At 42.6% G+C, this 16,835-nt stretch overlaps 2 protein-coding genes across 2 annotated transcripts; one reads left to right on the plus strand and one right to left on the minus strand.

Annotated features, from left to right (window-relative positions):
* Nucleotides 1-475: 475 nt before the first annotated feature.
* On the minus strand, nt 476-2,112 carry LOC109243519. Its single transcript, XM_019410464.1, has 2 exons — nt 1,241-2,112; nt 476-1,154 (listed from the first exon to the last, which is right to left on the minus strand). The coding sequence occupies exons 1-2, from the start codon at nt 2,110-2,112 to the stop codon at nt 476-478; spliced, it is 1,551 nt and encodes a 516-aa protein (XP_019266009.1).
* A 498-nt stretch (nt 2,113-2,610) lies between these two features.
* Nucleotides 2,611-4,164, plus strand: LOC109243520 (TMV resistance protein N-like). Its single transcript, XM_019410465.1, has 2 exons — nt 2,611-3,054; nt 3,652-4,164. Exons 1-2 carry the CDS (start codon nt 2,611-2,613, stop codon nt 4,162-4,164), a joined length of 957 nt encoding a protein of 318 aa, XP_019266010.1.
* The last annotated feature ends 12,671 nt before the right edge of the window (nt 4,165-16,835 follow it).

Raw genomic sequence — 16,835 nt, forward strand, 5'->3', positions numbered from 1 at the left:
AGCTGGTTGAGTTGGAGGACTTTCTCAGTTTTTTCCTCAATACACTTTCCTGGAAAATGATGATATATTAGGATATTGATCTTTCACACGTTTTATCGTTCTTAATTATAATAGTGAAGAGTGAAGACACCTCTGCATAAATACAAGTTGCTGCTTGTTGGTTCTTGATAAAAGAAATTAAGAGAAATAACTGGGGGAGATGACAAGAAAATAAAAAGAGTATACTGGAATAGATGTAAAAGGAACTGAAGCTGAAAATTCTATATTATTTTACTGCATTTTGGACTATAATTTATAAGAGAAATACTAATTCAAAAGACCTAAAAATCAGCACAAAATCTGCTGAAAATAACAAACTCCTAGAGACTAGTTCACTCCTAAAGACTAGTTCAAAATTATTTCAAATTCAAACTAAATTACTGCAGTAAATAACTCTAAAGCTGAAACAGTAAAATAATTTTACTAAGAGTCGCTTCTAAAGCATATTTCTAACACTCCTCCTTGCTTTTGAAGCTGCAAATTTTGAATTTGTGCCTTGTAAACCTTTAACTGGAAGCGACTTTGTACGTAAATCTGCCAACTGATCTTTGGACTTACAGTAAATTGAGTTCAATTTTCTATTTTGCTGCATCTCATGATTGTCAATGAAATAAGTTGGCTCTTTTTTCGGCTTCATTTTGACTTGAGGCTTGTCAACTTTCTTCCGCATTTGCATTTTGCCTTGAGGCTTGTCAACTTTCTTCCAAATTTTGTTTTTCTGAAATATTGACAACTTCTTTGTCTCATTTTCACATATGTCCTCTTTTGGAGGATTTTCTGCACTTTGTAGATTCTTTGGGCTCCATTCTTCATCTTCGGTTGGATCTAATGAGAAGTTTTTACCTCTCATTTTAACCCTTAAAATCTCAAGTCCAGTTGCATCATAAATGAAATAATATTTATCCTCAAAGGATACTTTAAATCCTTTTTTCATTAGTTGTCCAACACTTAATAAATTCTGATCAATATCAGGAACATAAAGAACATCTGAAATATTCTTAGTACCTGACTTTGTTGGGATTGCAACAGTTCCTTTTCCCTTAGAAAGAATATAATCACCATTCCCAATTCTGACTTTCTTATTTCCCATAGACGTGAACTCTTTGAAAAGATTTCTGTCATATGTCATGTGGTTTGTACAGCCACTATCAATCAACCAAAAATGAGATTTTTTTTTATTGAAAGAATAGTTGCCACAAACAAGTGATCTTCTTCTTCTTCATTGGCGACTTGGGCATCTACTTCATGCTTTTGATATTTGCCTTTGCAAATTACAGCTTCATGACCAAGTTGGTTGCAAATTTTGCACTTTGCATCTGGCCTCTTCCAACATTTGAACGGTGGATGACCTTTTTTGCCACAGTGCTGACAAGGTGGGTAATTTTTCTTTGCATTATTACTCTTGCTTTGAGTTCTGTGGTTGGCTGCCAAGGCTTCTTCAACCATACCATCTTGCCTCATAAGCCTCCTTTGCTCTTGTGCCTGCAATGTATTTAACAATTCTGCCAAGGTAATCTTGGATAGATCCTTTGTATTTTCTAAGGTAGTTATGGATACTTCATATTTTTCAGGCACCGTAACAAGAATATTTTCAACAATTCTTGAATCTTTAAATTTAGTGCCAAGCAACCTTAGCTTGTTAATAATGCCAAGCAACCGATCTGAGTATTCTTTGACGGTCTCAGATTCTTTCATTTTCTGCAACTCGAATTCCCTTATTAAATTCAGCACCTTCATGCCTCGAATTCTTTCATCTCCTGTATATTCTCCCTTCAGATAATCCCAGATTTCTTTTGCTGATTTGAGAGTCATAACTCTCGTGAAAATTGTTGCAGACACACCAGCAAACAAAGTTGCTTTCGCCTTTGATTTCCTGGTTTTCTTTTCCTTGTGACTCTTGATCTGGGCCACTGTGGGATTGTTAGGCAGCGGAAGAACATCATAATCCTCTTCCACGGCCTCCCAAAGATCTAAAGCCTCCAAGTAAGTCTCCATTCTTACTGCCCACAATTGGTAATTTTCACCATCAAAGACTGGAGGAGCCAATTGAGAAAAACTCGTTTCAGTCTCCATCTCACTCAAGAAAAGGTTTACTTAGGTCCCTTAAGAAAATGGCTCTGAAACCAATTGTTTGTTCTTGATAAAAGAAATTAAGGGAAATAACTGGGGAAGATGACAAGAAAATAAAAAGAGTATACTGGAATAGATGTAAAAGGAACTGAAGCTGAAAATTCTATATTATTTTACTGCATTTTAGACTACAATTTATAAGAGAAATACTAATTTAAAAGACCTAAAAATCAGCACAAAATCTGCTGAAAATAACAAACTCCTAGAGACTAGTTCACTCCTAAAGACTAGTTCAAAATTATTTCAAATTCAAACTAAATTACTGCAGTAAATAACTCTAAAGCTGAAACAGTAAAATAATTTTACTGAGAACAGCTTCTAAAGCATATTTCTAACATTGCTAATTAGGTACTCCATTAGTTAACCAGAGTGCTAAGTAGTAAGTAGCATTGTGACAAACAAGTAGTTGGTCAATTAATTTCTAAGTACAGGAACACAATAATGATGCAAAAGAGCTCTTTGCTTCCTTCTTCTTCCTCTACTTTTTCTTCTCTTTCCCTTGACCATACTTGGCGGTGGATTTATGATGTTTTCTTAAGTTTTAGAGGTGAAGATGTACGCAATACGTTTGTCGACCATCTCTATGTTGCCCTGCAGCAAAAGGGTATTCATACCTTCAAAGATGATGAGAATCTAGAAAGAGGCAAGTCGATTTCACCTGATCTTATGAGAGCTATTGAAGTGCCGCGCATAGCTTTGATCATATTCTCCAAAAACTATGCTAATTCAACATGGTGTTTAGATGAATTAATGAAGATCATGGAATGCAACAAACAAAAAGGACAAATTGTGCTTCCGGTCTTCTACGACGTAGATCCATCAACAGTGAGGAAACAAAAATCCAACTATGGAGAAGCAATTAGCAATCATAAAACCGATCTCAATGTTACTCTCTAAATACTTTGGTTCGTTTCTATTTTCCATCACAAAAGCCACTACCACCTTGAGCTAAACTCAACTCAAAAGCTGTTCATGAGGTGATCGTATTGCCCATGATCATATAAAGAGGCCTTTTCATCACTTAATGGTCGATGTGAGACTCAACAGTTACTTATAGGAGAGAAAATGTAAAAATAACACACGAGATTGTTGTAAGGTCATTTATTTCTATTCAAATTGTAAATGGGCATATGAAATCCTCACTAGGACTGGATCCATGCTACAAATCATGGAATTCAACCTTTTATGTCATTGTGTGGAGTACTACTCTCTTTGAAATGGACGGGTTTTAGTAATGTCAGAAAACTGTTTTAAACCACTTTATTGTACATACTAAGGTATTTTGATAATTGAAGTTTTTACTATGCCAAAACAGAATCTTGAGACATTCTTTGTGGTGTATTCAGGCACGAGGCTAAAGTTATAGAGGAAATTGTGGAAGATATAATGGCTAAGTTGGGTGGTCAGCAGAGACACGAAAGCAATGCTGAAAATCTAGTTGGAATGGAGTCACAAATGCAGAAACTATACAAAATGCTTTAGGTCTGGTCTGGTGGAGTTCGCTTTGTTGGAATATTGGGAATGAGCGGATTGGGAAAGACAACTTTAGCAAGAGTCATTTATGATAACATTTCGAGTCAATTTGAAGGTGCATGTTTTCTTCATGAGGTAAGAGACCGTTCAACAAAACAAGGCCTAGAACGATTGCAAGAGATACTTCTTTCCGTGATCCTTGTTATAAAAGATCTAAGGATCATGAACAATTTATTTGAAGGAGTTAACATGCAAAAACAAAGACTACGATACAAAAAGGTTCTTCTTGTTCTTGATGATGTTGATCACATAGATCAATTAGACGCTTTAGCTGGGGAACGCGAAAGGTTCGGTCCTGGAAGTAGAATCATCATAACAACTAAAAACAAACATTCACTTGTTAGGCATGAAGTGGAAAAGATATACAGAATGAGAACATTAAGTGCAGATGAAAGTTTACAACTCTTTAAACAATATGCTTTCAATAAAAACATTCCTACAAAGGAATTTGAGGATCTCTAGCTCAAGTGATAAAGCATACTGCTGGAGTCCCCTTGACTCTGAAAGTCGTGGGTAGTTTCTGTGAGTTGAGATGAATTCAGTCACAGCTCAACCTCCATTAATGGAGGTCACAACGAGTGAGTCGAAGTTGTAACAGAGAAAGTGAAAATCAGAGGAAATAGTGAGAGAAGAAGTCTCTGTATATTTTCAACTAAAAAGAAAATCTGATACATCATACATATATATATATGTATATCTTCCACTAACTTAACCCCTCAGCTAATTAGTGCTAATCACCTCAATCACTCTAACTAACTAGTGACAGCTGGATGACTGCCTCCACTAACTTGTCCAGCTGTCATTCATACAGATTCTTTCACACTCCCCTTCAAGCTGGAGGGTGTAGAATGTTAAGCACTCCAAGCTTGCTCAACAAATACTCATGTTGTATTCTCCCAAGTCCTTTAGTAAGTAAATCTGCCTGCTGCTCCTTTGTCCCTACATGATAGGTTTTAATCTTACTATCTTTGATCTTGTCTCTTATAAAGTGACAGTCAATCTCTATATGCTTTATTCTTTCATGAAATATGGGATTGGCTGCAATATGTAGAGCTGCCTTACTATCACAGAACACACTCACAGGCTGCTCAATAGGAATCCCAAGCTCTGCAAACAGCCCAAGCAACCATATTATACAGCAAGACTTCTATACTCTGCTTCTGCTGAGCTTCTTGACACTGTCTGCTGTTTCTTAGACTTCCATGAGACCAATGAATCCCCATATTTCACAAGGAAACCAGTTACTGACCTTCTGGTATTAGGACATGCAGCACAGTCTGCATCACAGTAACAAGTTAAACTGTTTCCACCTTTGCTGCTTAGCAGAATCCCCATTCCTGGATTCAGTTTGAGGTATTTCACAACTCTTAATGCTGCTTCCCAGTGAGATTGTTTGGGTGACTGCATAAACTGACTGAGTGTTTGGACAGCAAACACTATATCTGGTCTTGTGATTGTCAGATATATTAACCTTCCAATCAACCTCTGATAGCCTGTGACATCTTCCATCAACTCATCTCCAGACACTCCAACATGTTTATCAAACTCAACTGAAGTGAATTTTTGATTCATGTCTATTGGAGTAGCCACTGGTTTAGCAGCCCCTAACCCCAAATTAGAAATCAACTACAGGGCATACTTCCTCTGATTTAATAAGATCCCTTTGTTGGATCTCATGACTTCAATTCCCAAGAAGTATTTTAATTCTCCCAAATCTTTCATCTTAAACTTTTGATTCAGAACAACTTTAGTTTCCTGGATAAATTGCTCATTGTTTCCTGTGATGAGCAAATCATCCACATATACAAGCACAACCACAAAATCTGCTCTTCTCCTCTTGGTAAACAGTGAGTAGTCATATAAACTTTGCTTATATCCTGCCTCAATGAGTGCTTCTGTAAGTTTGATGTTCCACTGTCTTGAAGCTTGCTTCAGTCCATATAATAATTTCACTAGCTTGCATACTTTAGTCTCCCCCTGTCTCTTAAAACCTTGAGGCATCTCCATGTACACTTCTTCATATAAGTCCCCCTGCAGGAAAGCATTATATACATCCATTTGATACATGTTCCACCCTTTTGATGCTGCTACTGCAATAACTGACCTTACAGTTACCATTTGGCAACTGGTGAAAAGATCTCATGGTAATCTAACCCTTCCTTTTGGCTATAGCCTTTTGCTACTAGCCTAGCCTTGAACCTTTCCACATCTCCATTAGCTTTGTATTTGATTTTATACACCCAATTTGACCCAATTGTGTTCTTTCCCTTGGGCAAGTCTACTATCTCCCATGTTCTCTTGTCCTCCAATGCTTTGATTTCTTGCTTCATTGCCTCAATCCATCTCTTGTCTCCTAATGCTTCTGCAAAGTTCTGTGGTTCTGTGAGTGCTGAGACCTTTGCTACAAAACTTCTGCATGCCTGTGAAAGTTGATCATAACACAAGTAGTCTGAAATGGGATATAAGGCTACATTATGTGCCTTTTTCTTGGTAACATAGTCTTGCATCCATATGGGTTCTTTGACATTTCTGCCAGATCTTCTTGGTTCTTGATTTCTGATTCCATTTTCTGCAAGTTCATCATGTGGATCCTGATGAGGTTCAGATGCTTGGGTTTGTTCAAAGGTTTCTGCAGTTTCTTCAGATACTACAGCATCAGCAATGTTATCACCTTCATAAACAGCATCGGTCTCACCATCTTCATGATCATGAACTTCATGGATTGCAGTAGTTGTATCCAGTTCAGGTTCAAGTACATTATCTGCCATAGGTGTCTACAATGCTTCAGATGTATGGTTTCCAGCATCATGCTCCTATAATGGTTCATGCTCATGCTCAATTGGTGCACTCCCCCTAGCAGGAGCATTAACAGGATGCAATGAGGAGGACTCAGCAAATGGAAAAATATGCTCTTTGAAAACTACATCCCTGCAAACAAAAAAATGATTAGTTGCAAGGTCCAAGAGCCTGTAGCCCTTTTGTGTATCTGAATACCCCATGTGTACAGCAGATTTGGCTCTTGCTGAGAACTTGTTGTCATGTTGCATAGTTGTAGCATAGCACAGGCATCCAAAGACTCTTAAATGCTCAAGAGAAGGCTTCTAATGGTGTAGAAGTTCATATGGTGATCCGCCTTGTAAAATAATAGAAGGCAGCCTATTTATGATGTAAACAACAGTAACTATACATTCTCCCCAGTACTTGGTTGGTACAGCTGCCTAAAATTTTAGGGCCCTTGCTATATCTAGTATATGTCTATGTTTTCTCTCAACCACCCCATTCTGTTGGGGAGTGTATGCACAGCTACTTTGATGTACAATGCCATAATGTTCAAACAAATCAATGCACTGCTTGCTAAAGAACTCTCCTCCATTATCAGTTCTAATAGTTTTAACAGCTACATCAAATTGTGTTCTTAGCATAGAGGGAAATTTTTGTAACACAACTATTACATCACTTTTCAATTGTAGTAAATGTACCCAGGTATACCTGGAACAATCATCCACAACTGTTAGAAAATAGTGCTTCCTATCATGTGTGGGAAACTTGCATGGTCCCCAAACATCCATGTGTAGAAGCTGTAAAGGACTCCTACTTCTTGAAACACTTCTAGGAAAAACTAACCTGCTTTGTTTAGCCAATGGACATACACAACAGTCCTTATTATCATCTAGATCTTTAAGTTGTAAGAAATCTATGTTTTTCATTGTACTAACAGAGGTGTGACCTAATCTTTTGTGCCAAAGAATGCCATCTACTGCTGGTTTCTGAACTGTTGCCACTGATGCTTAACTCAGACTGTTAGCAATGTGCTCATCCTTCACCACATACAGACCTCCCTTTTCCTTACCAATCCTCCTCACCCTGCCACTCCAAAGGTCCTGAAACATACAGAAGTCAGGGTAAAGGTGGACAGAGCATCTGACTTCCTTTGTGAGTTTTGACACAGACAACAAATTAAACTTGAAATCAGGAACATATAACACATTCTTAATCTCCATATCATGAAGAAATGTTGCACTACCAATATGAGATATATTTGTCTTCTCACCAGTAGGCAAATGAACTTGATCATTACCAACTTTCAATTCAGTCTTATAATGCAATATATCTAGGGAAGCTGCTATGTGATGAGTTGCACCTGAATCAACTATCCATTCTCTACAAGGATTTTCAGTCATTAATGCAGTAGCAATGCCTACCATGTTTGACTTGTGGAACTCTGGTATCCTTATTCAGCATATCCAGAATCTGTTTGTATTGACTCTCAGTAAAGAAATGGCCTCCTGCAGAATCATCACTGTTTGTCTTTCCACCAGCTACATGTGGATGTTCCTCATGCTCAGCATTACCAGTTGCATAATTGGCTACAACCTTCCTTTTAGCATTGAAGTCTGCAGGATATCCTATCAACTTGTAGCAATTTTCCTTCAAATGACCAGTCATCTTACAATAGTCACACTTCGTGAATGGCTTTTTTCCTTTGTAACCTTGTCCTCGTCCAGCCTGCATAGCAATAGGATCTCTTCTGACTCCCAAGGCTGGGTATGGATTAGACCTTTGGCTTTCATCCTCAATTATCAACGCATAAGCTTGATTCAAGGTTGGTTCAAAAGTTTTCATCAAAATCTGTCTCCTTGCTTGTTCATAAGTCTCATTCAGACCACTGAGAAATTGAAGCAGCCTTTGACGATGAAGGTGCTCAATGTAATCCTTAGATTTAGCACAATCACATCCAGGTGTAGGAACTAGGGCATCATACTCCGACCACATCTCCTTCAGTCTAGTGAAATATGAGTCCACAAAATCAGTTCCCTGCGAAATTGTTGCAATTTCTCTGTGCAATTGAAAAATTCAAACTCGATTCACCTTATCAAATCTCTCCTTCAAGTCTTCCCAAACTAGGTGTGCATCCGATGCATAAGCTATTCCACTAACTAGGTTTGTTGATACAGTGTTCATGATCCATGAGAGCACAATCGCATTACATGTCTCTCATTCCTCATGCAATTCCTTCTTAAAGGTCTCCTTCTTACACTTACCAGTTACAAAACCTAGTTTTCGCTTAGCTTGAAGAGCTATTCGCATTGTCCTTTGCCACAATCCATAGTTTTCAGATCCGGTGAGTTGAATTGGAATCAAAATCGAGCTCGGCGTATCAGAAGGGTGCAGAAATAAAGGATGAGTGTGATCAATTTTCTCCTCCGCTATCTCTGGGCTTTGAGCGAGAATTCGAACCACACAAACACAGAATTATTCAGCTAAGAAGCAACCAGTATCGATTGCTCTGATACCATGTGAGTTGAGCTGAATTCAGTCACAACTCAACCTCCATTAATGGAGGTCACAACGAGTGAGTCGAAGTTGTAATAGAGAAAGTGAAAATCCGAGGAAATAGTAAGAGAAGAAGTCTCTGTATATTTTCAACTAAAAAGAAAATCTGATACATCATACATATATATATATATATATATATATATATATATATATATATATATATATATATATATATATATATATATATATATGTATATGTATATGTATANGCCTTTCATATATTGGTGGTGGCCGTAGCCTTTCATACATTGGAGGTGGCCGTAGCCTTTCATATAATGGCGATGGCGTAGCCTTTCATATTTCGGAGATGGCCGTAGCCTTTCATATAATGGCGATGGTCGTAGCCTTTCATATTTCGGAGATGGCCGTAGCCTTTCATATAATGGCGATGGCCGTAGCCTCTCAAATGTTGGAGATGGCCGTAGCCTTTCATATAATGGCGATGGCCGTAGCCTTTCATATTTTAGAGGTGGCCGTGGAGAATGAGTATGCGCCGGGTACGTATTTGGTTACGTCCAGAATTTTGAAGGCGTACGGCGCATTCTTTCAGCGTTCGCAGGCCGTTGCGATTATTCTGACGGCGGGACGTTGGCGGATGGCTGAGAAGCCGCTTCGCGGAGCTTGTCATAATGACGCATGCTTCGGCAGAACCGAACCGTTTTACGGTTGGTCGTGCAGTTAATGATTGCTATTGGGTTTCGCAAAAGCCATTTATGTTGCCTATAAAGGTGGGTTGAGGCATTCATTTCTCATATCTTCATTGTTCATCTGAGAAAGATTCTGAGGAAACTTTTTCGTTCTGCTAATTCATCTTCTCCTTTCTTTCCTTTGATTGTGATAACCTTTGTCTTGCCCACCGAATTCTACCCCTTTCTCTTTAGTAGATCAACAATGGCAGGCAGTTCTTCCCACGATGCTCTTCCGATAGATTTTCCGGTAGTTGAAGGGCCACCTCCGGCAATGGGAGGTGCAGAACAGATAGAGACCGGAGAAGTTCCGTCGGTTGACGAGGTAGTTCCTCGGCCCGGAGGTCTGGCGATTGATTTCACTGTCGACGGTGGAGAGGACCCGGTGGATGAAGCCCCGTTAATGGGGGAGATTGGGATAGCCCGATTACGAGAACAAGGGGGCATTCCCACCCATGCAGACATCGTTCTCGCTAGAAGCGAGGAGAGGGTCCACACCGACCGCAGGGGATACTGCATTTTTTACGCCTATCCTTTTAGGTTGGGGTTCAAGATCCCGCTCCCAATGCTGGTGGTGGATTTCTGCTGTTATTACAGGGTGTGCCCGGTCAGCTCACTCCTTCCCTCTACAAACTGTTGGCAATGTTCATCAAGTACGTGGAATTGGCCCATAGGGAGGTCACGCTGCATCATGTGCTTAGTCTTTACGCTCCCCAGAGAGTCCGTGGCACCATGATTCAGGCGTGCCCTTGTGGGTCGAGGGTCCTGGTCATGAGATTGGATGACGAGGTCGACCCTCGCCCTTTCGAGCACTTCTTTTATATCAGGACCAGGCATCTGGTGGCGGATGCTACTGGGTTCCCAGAGGCTTGGAACCATGCACGTGAGTTCTTTAGTGGTTGAATTCCCTTTTCTTCCCCTCTTTATGATTTGTGATCATGAGCTTTAACTCGTGTCATCTTTTGTAGCCGACAGGTCGCCGCCGGCCCCATTGTCTTGGATACGTGAGTGGGTAGAGGCCGTACTCCCCCATACGGTGGGGATACGCACATGGGCGTCTTTCTGGGAGAGGCATGGCCGCAGGCCTGTGGCAGGTAAAAAATTGACTTCTTCTTCTGTTCCGCTTTGTTTCAACTCTATTCATCAACTTTGTTTTCCTGTGATCAGGGAGGGCACGCCGCGTTAGGGCTCCTCAGTTGGCCTTCCGTCGGCCTGGTGCAATTGCTCGGCTTACTGCAGCGCCGGTGTCGCGCTCAATACCGAGGGCAGCATCAGTTGAATCTTCAGCGGTTCCTTCTCCAGCACGGACCCTACTTCGAGACGAGGGGCCATCGGGGGTTGTGCGCCCTAGAGCGGAATCGTCATCAGATGGGGAGGAGGAGAGGTCGTTGATAAGGCGTAGGGTCATGTTCACGCCGGCTCCTCCTATGGTAATTAATTTGGATTCCCCCCCGGCGGATGCGGAGAGGAGTGCGGCGGCGGCGCCTGCCCTTGAGGGCGGACAAACAATGGGGGTTGCCCCGGTTGGCTTAGGTCGTGATAATACCGTCGCTTCGGCGACTCAATTGGTGGTTCCAGTCGTTGAGACGGGAGGTAGTTCCTCAGCGGCTGCTAATGTGGGCGAGGCAAGCGCTCCTACGGTGGCTATTGCGGGTGGTTCTACCTCACCGGTAACGGAAGGAGGAGGGGATGTTATAGGAGATGAGTACGAGTCCGAATTCGACTTGGACCCCGACGACGTCCGTATGTTTCGGGAAGGCTTCACAAATTTAGTGGTGCGCGCAGAGGGGCGATCTCGCTTCGTCGAGGTTCCCTCGGAGTTGAATTTATTGCTCCAAGGGGAAAACTTGGTGCCGCAGTTCGAGCCGCTATGCTCGGAGGCCGAGAATGCGTCGTTGAGGGGCGTTACGGAGATCAGACTAATGAATGAAGTGGCCGTGATGGGCTTGAGGGTATGTACTATTACGTCGGTTCGCTTATTCTTTGCCTTTTCTTTATCTTAATCATTGTCTTTGCTTTGCAGTCTTATTTGTTGGAGGTGGAGAGCATTCGTCGAGCCAAAGTCCGCTCGGGGATATTTTTGCGGGCGCTGGAGAAGTATCGCCGCTACCGGGATCAGTGCCGAGAGTTGCGCGTGCGCTTGAGGAATTATCCTCGTAGCCGGGCCTTGGTCGAGGAACTGGCGAGGCGGGAGCTCCAGATGCAGCAAACACTTGGCAGGACGAGTGCTCTCGAGGAGCAGCTCCGCCGGAAGGATGAGGAGCTCGAGGCGGTAAAGAGAGCCGCAGCTGAGTGTGAGCGCTAGGGCCAGGCTAAGGCGGCGGAGGCCGCTGCGGCATGGGGCGGGAAAGTGACTGCGTTGGAGGGTGAAGTCGCGGTATTGAAGCTTCAGGTGAGGGATGCCTCGTCGAGGGCTGGGGCGTTATCGGAAGCTATCCGCGTGCACGAGTCCCAACGGGCGTTGGAGAGGGCTACTGCGGCCTTTAGAGAAGCGAGTCTCGAGGAGCGGATCGATGCCTTTGAGCAGGACGCCCAAGTCATGGCGGACCGGATCACAGCCTTAGAAGAAGAGAATCAGCGCCTACGGGACTAAGCCGCTTCTTCCAGCCAGGCTCGCGAACTTTGGGTCTTTGCTGAGGCCCAACGTGATGTATATAAGAATTTGTGGGAGGCCGGCATCGTGACCGAAGCTGCTTTCGAGGGAGCGCGTCAAAAGGCTCGTGAGGCCCGTACCGACTGTGGTTTTGACGCGGCGACGCCAGAGGCTGATGCTGGTGCAGATGGTGGCGCGGATGGCGCCGAGTAAAAAGATATGCATTTTTTCTTGTTTTTTATTTTCTCTTTCCTTGTATTGATCGGCCTTGGCCGGGTGTAAGCGGGGAAGACCCGCAGTTAACTTTGTAGATAAATGAGATCTCCTTTCTGTTATTTGCCAGTGTCTGTTTTGTATTCTTCTCCATTTCCCCCTTAGATTTTTCTTTGCATGCGCTCGAAGGGGTGATTTGCCTTCGAGTTCGACTCTGGTAGGCATGTTATTTTTTAATTGTTGACGACTCTTCTTCTTCGACTCGGGGTGAGCGAGTCGGAGCCGTTGCTTGGCGATAGCGGCACTTAGCCTTAGTCCCAGTTCGGGCGCGGTCGAACTGTCGGCCGTTATGACAGAAACGCAGCCTTGTAGTTTGATCGGGGTCGGACTTTACGTGTCCCCAATCTTGATGGCCTTAGCCATGTAGGCGACTTCGACTGTCGTCGAGTCGTTTACTCACCGTAGTCGAATCTAGGTCGACCGTTGGCGGCGATGGCCTTAGCCATAATATAATTGGTGGCCTTAGCCATGTAGGCGACTTCGACTGTCGTCGAGTCGTTTACTCACCTTAGTCGAATCTAGGTCGACCGTTGGTGGCGATGGCCTTAGCTATAATACAATTGATGGCCTTAGCCATGTAGGCGACTTCGACTTTCGTCGAGTCGTTTACTCACCGTAGTCGAATCTAGGTCGACCGTTGACGGTGATGGCCTTAGTTTTTCAACTCGGTGCGGGCGAGTCTTAGCCGTTATTTGGCGATAGCGGCGCTTAGCCTTAGTCCCAGTTCGGACGCGGTCGAACTACCGGTCGTGATGGTAAAAAACGCGGCCTCTTAGTTTGACCGGGGCCGAACTTTACGTGGCCCGACTCTTAATTCGAGTTGGGAGAACTTACTTGAATGGCGAGGGTTCCTATCCTGCGCTTCGATTTGTTGGAGGTCGGGCTTTGCTTTACAGATGAAGGCGTTTGGCCTGAGTCTCGGTTCAACTGTGGTTGAACTTGCTAAAGTTGAGTACGAAGGCGTCCATCCTTGTAGTTCGAGCGAGGTCGAGCTCATTGGATTTAATGGTGAAGGCACATAGCCTGAGTCTTGGTTCGACCGTGGTTGGACTTATTGGCGAAGGCACGTAGCCGGAGTCCCAGTTCGACTATTGTTGGACTTTGTTAAATTTGGTGGCGAAGGCACATAGCTTGAGTCCCGGTTCAACCGTAGTTGAACTTTTTGGTGAAGGCGCATAGCCTATCTTGGTTCAACCGTAGTTGAACTGTTTGGTGAAGGCGCATAGCCTGAGTCCCGGTTCAACCGTAGTTGAACTTTTTGGCGAAGGCGCATAGCCTGAGTCCCGGTTCAACCGTAGTTGAACTTTTTGGCGAAGGCGCATAGCCTGTCTTGGTTCAACCGTAGTTGAACTTTTTGGTGAAGGCGCATAGCCTGAATCTTGGTTCAACCGTAGTTGAACTTACTAAGGAAGGCGCATAGCCTTGATTTAATGAAGAAGGCGCTTAGCCTGAGTCTCGGTTGAACCGTAGTTGAACTTTTTGGCGAAGGCGCATAGCCTGTCTTGGTTCAACCGTAGTTGAACTTTTTTGGTGAAGGCGCATAGCCTGTCTTGGTTCAACCGTAGTTGAACTTTTTGGTGAAGGCGCATAGCCTGAGTCCCGGTTCAACCGTAGTTGAACTTTTTGGCGAAGGCGCATAGCCTGTCTTGGTTCAACCGTAGTTGAACTTTTTGGTGAAGGCGCATAGCCTGAGTCCTGGTTCAACCGTAGTTGAACTTTTTGGCGAAGGCGCATAGCCTGTCTTGGTTCAACCGTAGTTGAACTTTTTGGTGAAGGCGCATAGCCTGTCTTGGTTCAACCGTAGTTGAACTTTTTTTGGTGAAGGCGCATAGCCTGAATCTTGGTTCAACCGTAGTTGAACTTACTGGGGAAGGCGCATAGCCTTGATTTAATGACGAAGGCGCTTAGCCTGAGTCTCGGTTCAACCGTAGTTGAACTTACTGGTGAAGGCGCATAGCCTGAATCTTGGTTCAACCGTAGTCGAACTTACTGGCGAAGGTGCATGGCCTGAATCCCAGTTCAACTGTTGTTGAACTCTGTCAATCTTGATGGCGAAGGCTCATGGCCTGAGTCCCAGTTCAACTGTTGTTGAACTTTGTCGATCTTTGACAACGAAGGCTCCTGGCCTGAGTCCCAGTTCAACTATTGTTGAACTTTGTCGATCTTTGATGACGAAGGCTCATGGCCTGAGTCCCAGTTCAACTGTTGTTGAACTTTGTCGATCTTGATGACGAAGGCTCATGGCCTGAATCCCATATTGTGGGCATTGAGTGCTGAAACTCGGTTTGGATTCGAGACCTTGAGCGGCTCATCCGTTGTCTTCCCAACCAGGGTTTATAGGCTGTCTTGAGGCGATTCTCGATTCGAGATTCCTCCGTGCTGGTTTCCGGCTGGAGCCCTTATCAGGGATGTAGGAGATCTCTTACGAAGATTCTCCCCAAAAGAGAGGGGGGATGGCTTCTTCTTCTTGTTTGCACCATCCGATAGATGAGAGACAGAGGAACTGGATCTCGATTCGAGATCTTCGAGTTCCATCGGCTTGATATGCCGCTTTGGCTTGTTTATGCGGGACTGCTTCTTCTTGTTTGCACCATCCGATAGATGAGAGACAGAGGAACTGGATCTCGATTCGAGATCTTCGAGTTCCATCGGCCTGATATGCCGCTTTGGCTTGTTTAAGCTGGGTTGTTCTTCCTTTTTCGGCGTTTCTTTCCTTTTGGTCCATGGAAGAACTACGCGATTTTGCTATGAAATCCCCACAGACGGCGCCAAATTGTTTGCTCAAAAGTTATCACATATCTTATGAGTATAAAACAATATAAATAAATCACGGGAAAATCATAGCAAATCGTAATAATCCATTGGACCAAGCGAAGAACATGAAAATAAGTACTCAAGGTTAGGAGAAGAAATCTTAACAGCTTTTATTGATAATATTGGTTTGGTCTGCCTCTCCATGAAGAGGTTCAGAACCTTACAATGGTGTTTTCTCTTCCCATAAGATGGGTATACTTTTATCTTCTCTCTCTCTCTTGTGAATAGTGGTGAAGAAGCAGCCCCCTTTCTAGGGCTTCCACTCTTAGTATTTATAGATGTGAGCTTCGTGAGCTGGCAATAAATGGCCGTGGCCACGCTGAGGTTCCGTCCCCATGGGGGAATGAATGGGCCGTGCCCTCCTAGATTAAATCGGACAAGAGTCGAATCCTCTTATTAATAAGTGGCCATACCACTTATTAATTATGGATTAGCTCAAGATGAAATTAATTCCGTTAATTACCGTGAGGTCAGATTCTGACTCATACAATATATATTTCATTTATTGTTTTTTAAAGAGCTGAGAAGTCCAAAGTGGACAACTAACACTGAACGGAGGGAGTATAATATATGGGCATCTTCGCCCGACAAATCTCCTTGTTGACATGACACGGAGAAGAAACATTCGCATAACGTGATGAGATTCGCCCATCAAATAATGCCAATCCTTTTGATTAATTTATCATTAGAAAACAAAAGGTGAGAAGACAACAGTTAAAAGTAGGGACCAATAATTCAGATTAAGTAAATCTAAATGCAAATCTACTGAAGAACACTAATTATTTTCATGTTTTTTTTTATTCTATCGTCATTCATGTGCTAATCAGTCGTTTATTAAATCACTAAATTGCTATATATCACTAACGTAGGCATCCAGTTTCTCCAGTTGGGCATTAATATCATGGAGAGCGTACAGATTTGTGTGAATATAGCAAGGATTAGCCAGATTTCGAACTGGCAATTGAAAAATAGCTAACGTCTGCAAAGTCATTAAAAATAAGTCACTATTTGCTAAAACACAGAAAGTTTCTATATGCCGGACTATAGAGCTCCTGTATATAAACTTCCAGCATATTATGTTAGAACTTCAGCACACTATTAAATTCTAGCACATTATGCTGGAATCTCATATGTAAAAAATTTAAACTCCAGCATATTATACTGGAATTTTTTCGGATTTTTAAGGATGTTTTTGTTCAGATTTTATTTTACATGAAAAGTAGCTAAATTTCGATTACTTTTAAAATTATGGCTATTTTTTAATTATCAGTTGTAAATCTGGCTATTTTTTTCCATATTTGTTTGTTAAATCTAACAATTTTAACCATGGTCAACAAATAACTCCTTTCTACCTTCCCTTCTACTAACCTGTTTGGCCCAGCTCCTTTTGGGCCAAAAATGCTTTTTAATCAAATTTCTTTCTTTCAAGT

The sequence above is a fragment of the Nicotiana attenuata genome, unplaced genomic scaffold (genome assembly GCF_001879085.1).
Source record: "Nicotiana attenuata strain UT unplaced genomic scaffold, NIATTr2, whole genome shotgun sequence".
NCBI lineage: Eukaryota > Viridiplantae > Streptophyta > Magnoliopsida > Solanales > Solanaceae > Nicotiana > Nicotiana attenuata.

Coding starts and splice junctions, on each gene's coding strand:
- LOC109243519 (XM_019410464.1), bottom strand. CDS start 2,112: ATGGAGACTGAAACGAGTTTTTCTCAATTGGCTCCTCCAGTCTTTGAT. Junction 1,155..1,240: donor GAAGAAGAAGAAGATCACTT/GTTTGTGGCAAC, acceptor GACATATGACAG/AAATCTTTTCAAAGAGTTCA.
- LOC109243520 (XM_019410465.1), top strand. CDS start 2,611: ATGATGCAAAAGAGCTCTTTGCTTCCTTCTTCTTCCTCTACTTTTTCT. Junction 3,055..3,651: donor ATCATAAAACCGATCTCAAT/GTTACTCTCTAA, acceptor AAAATGCTTTAG/GTCTGGTCTGGTGGAGTTCG.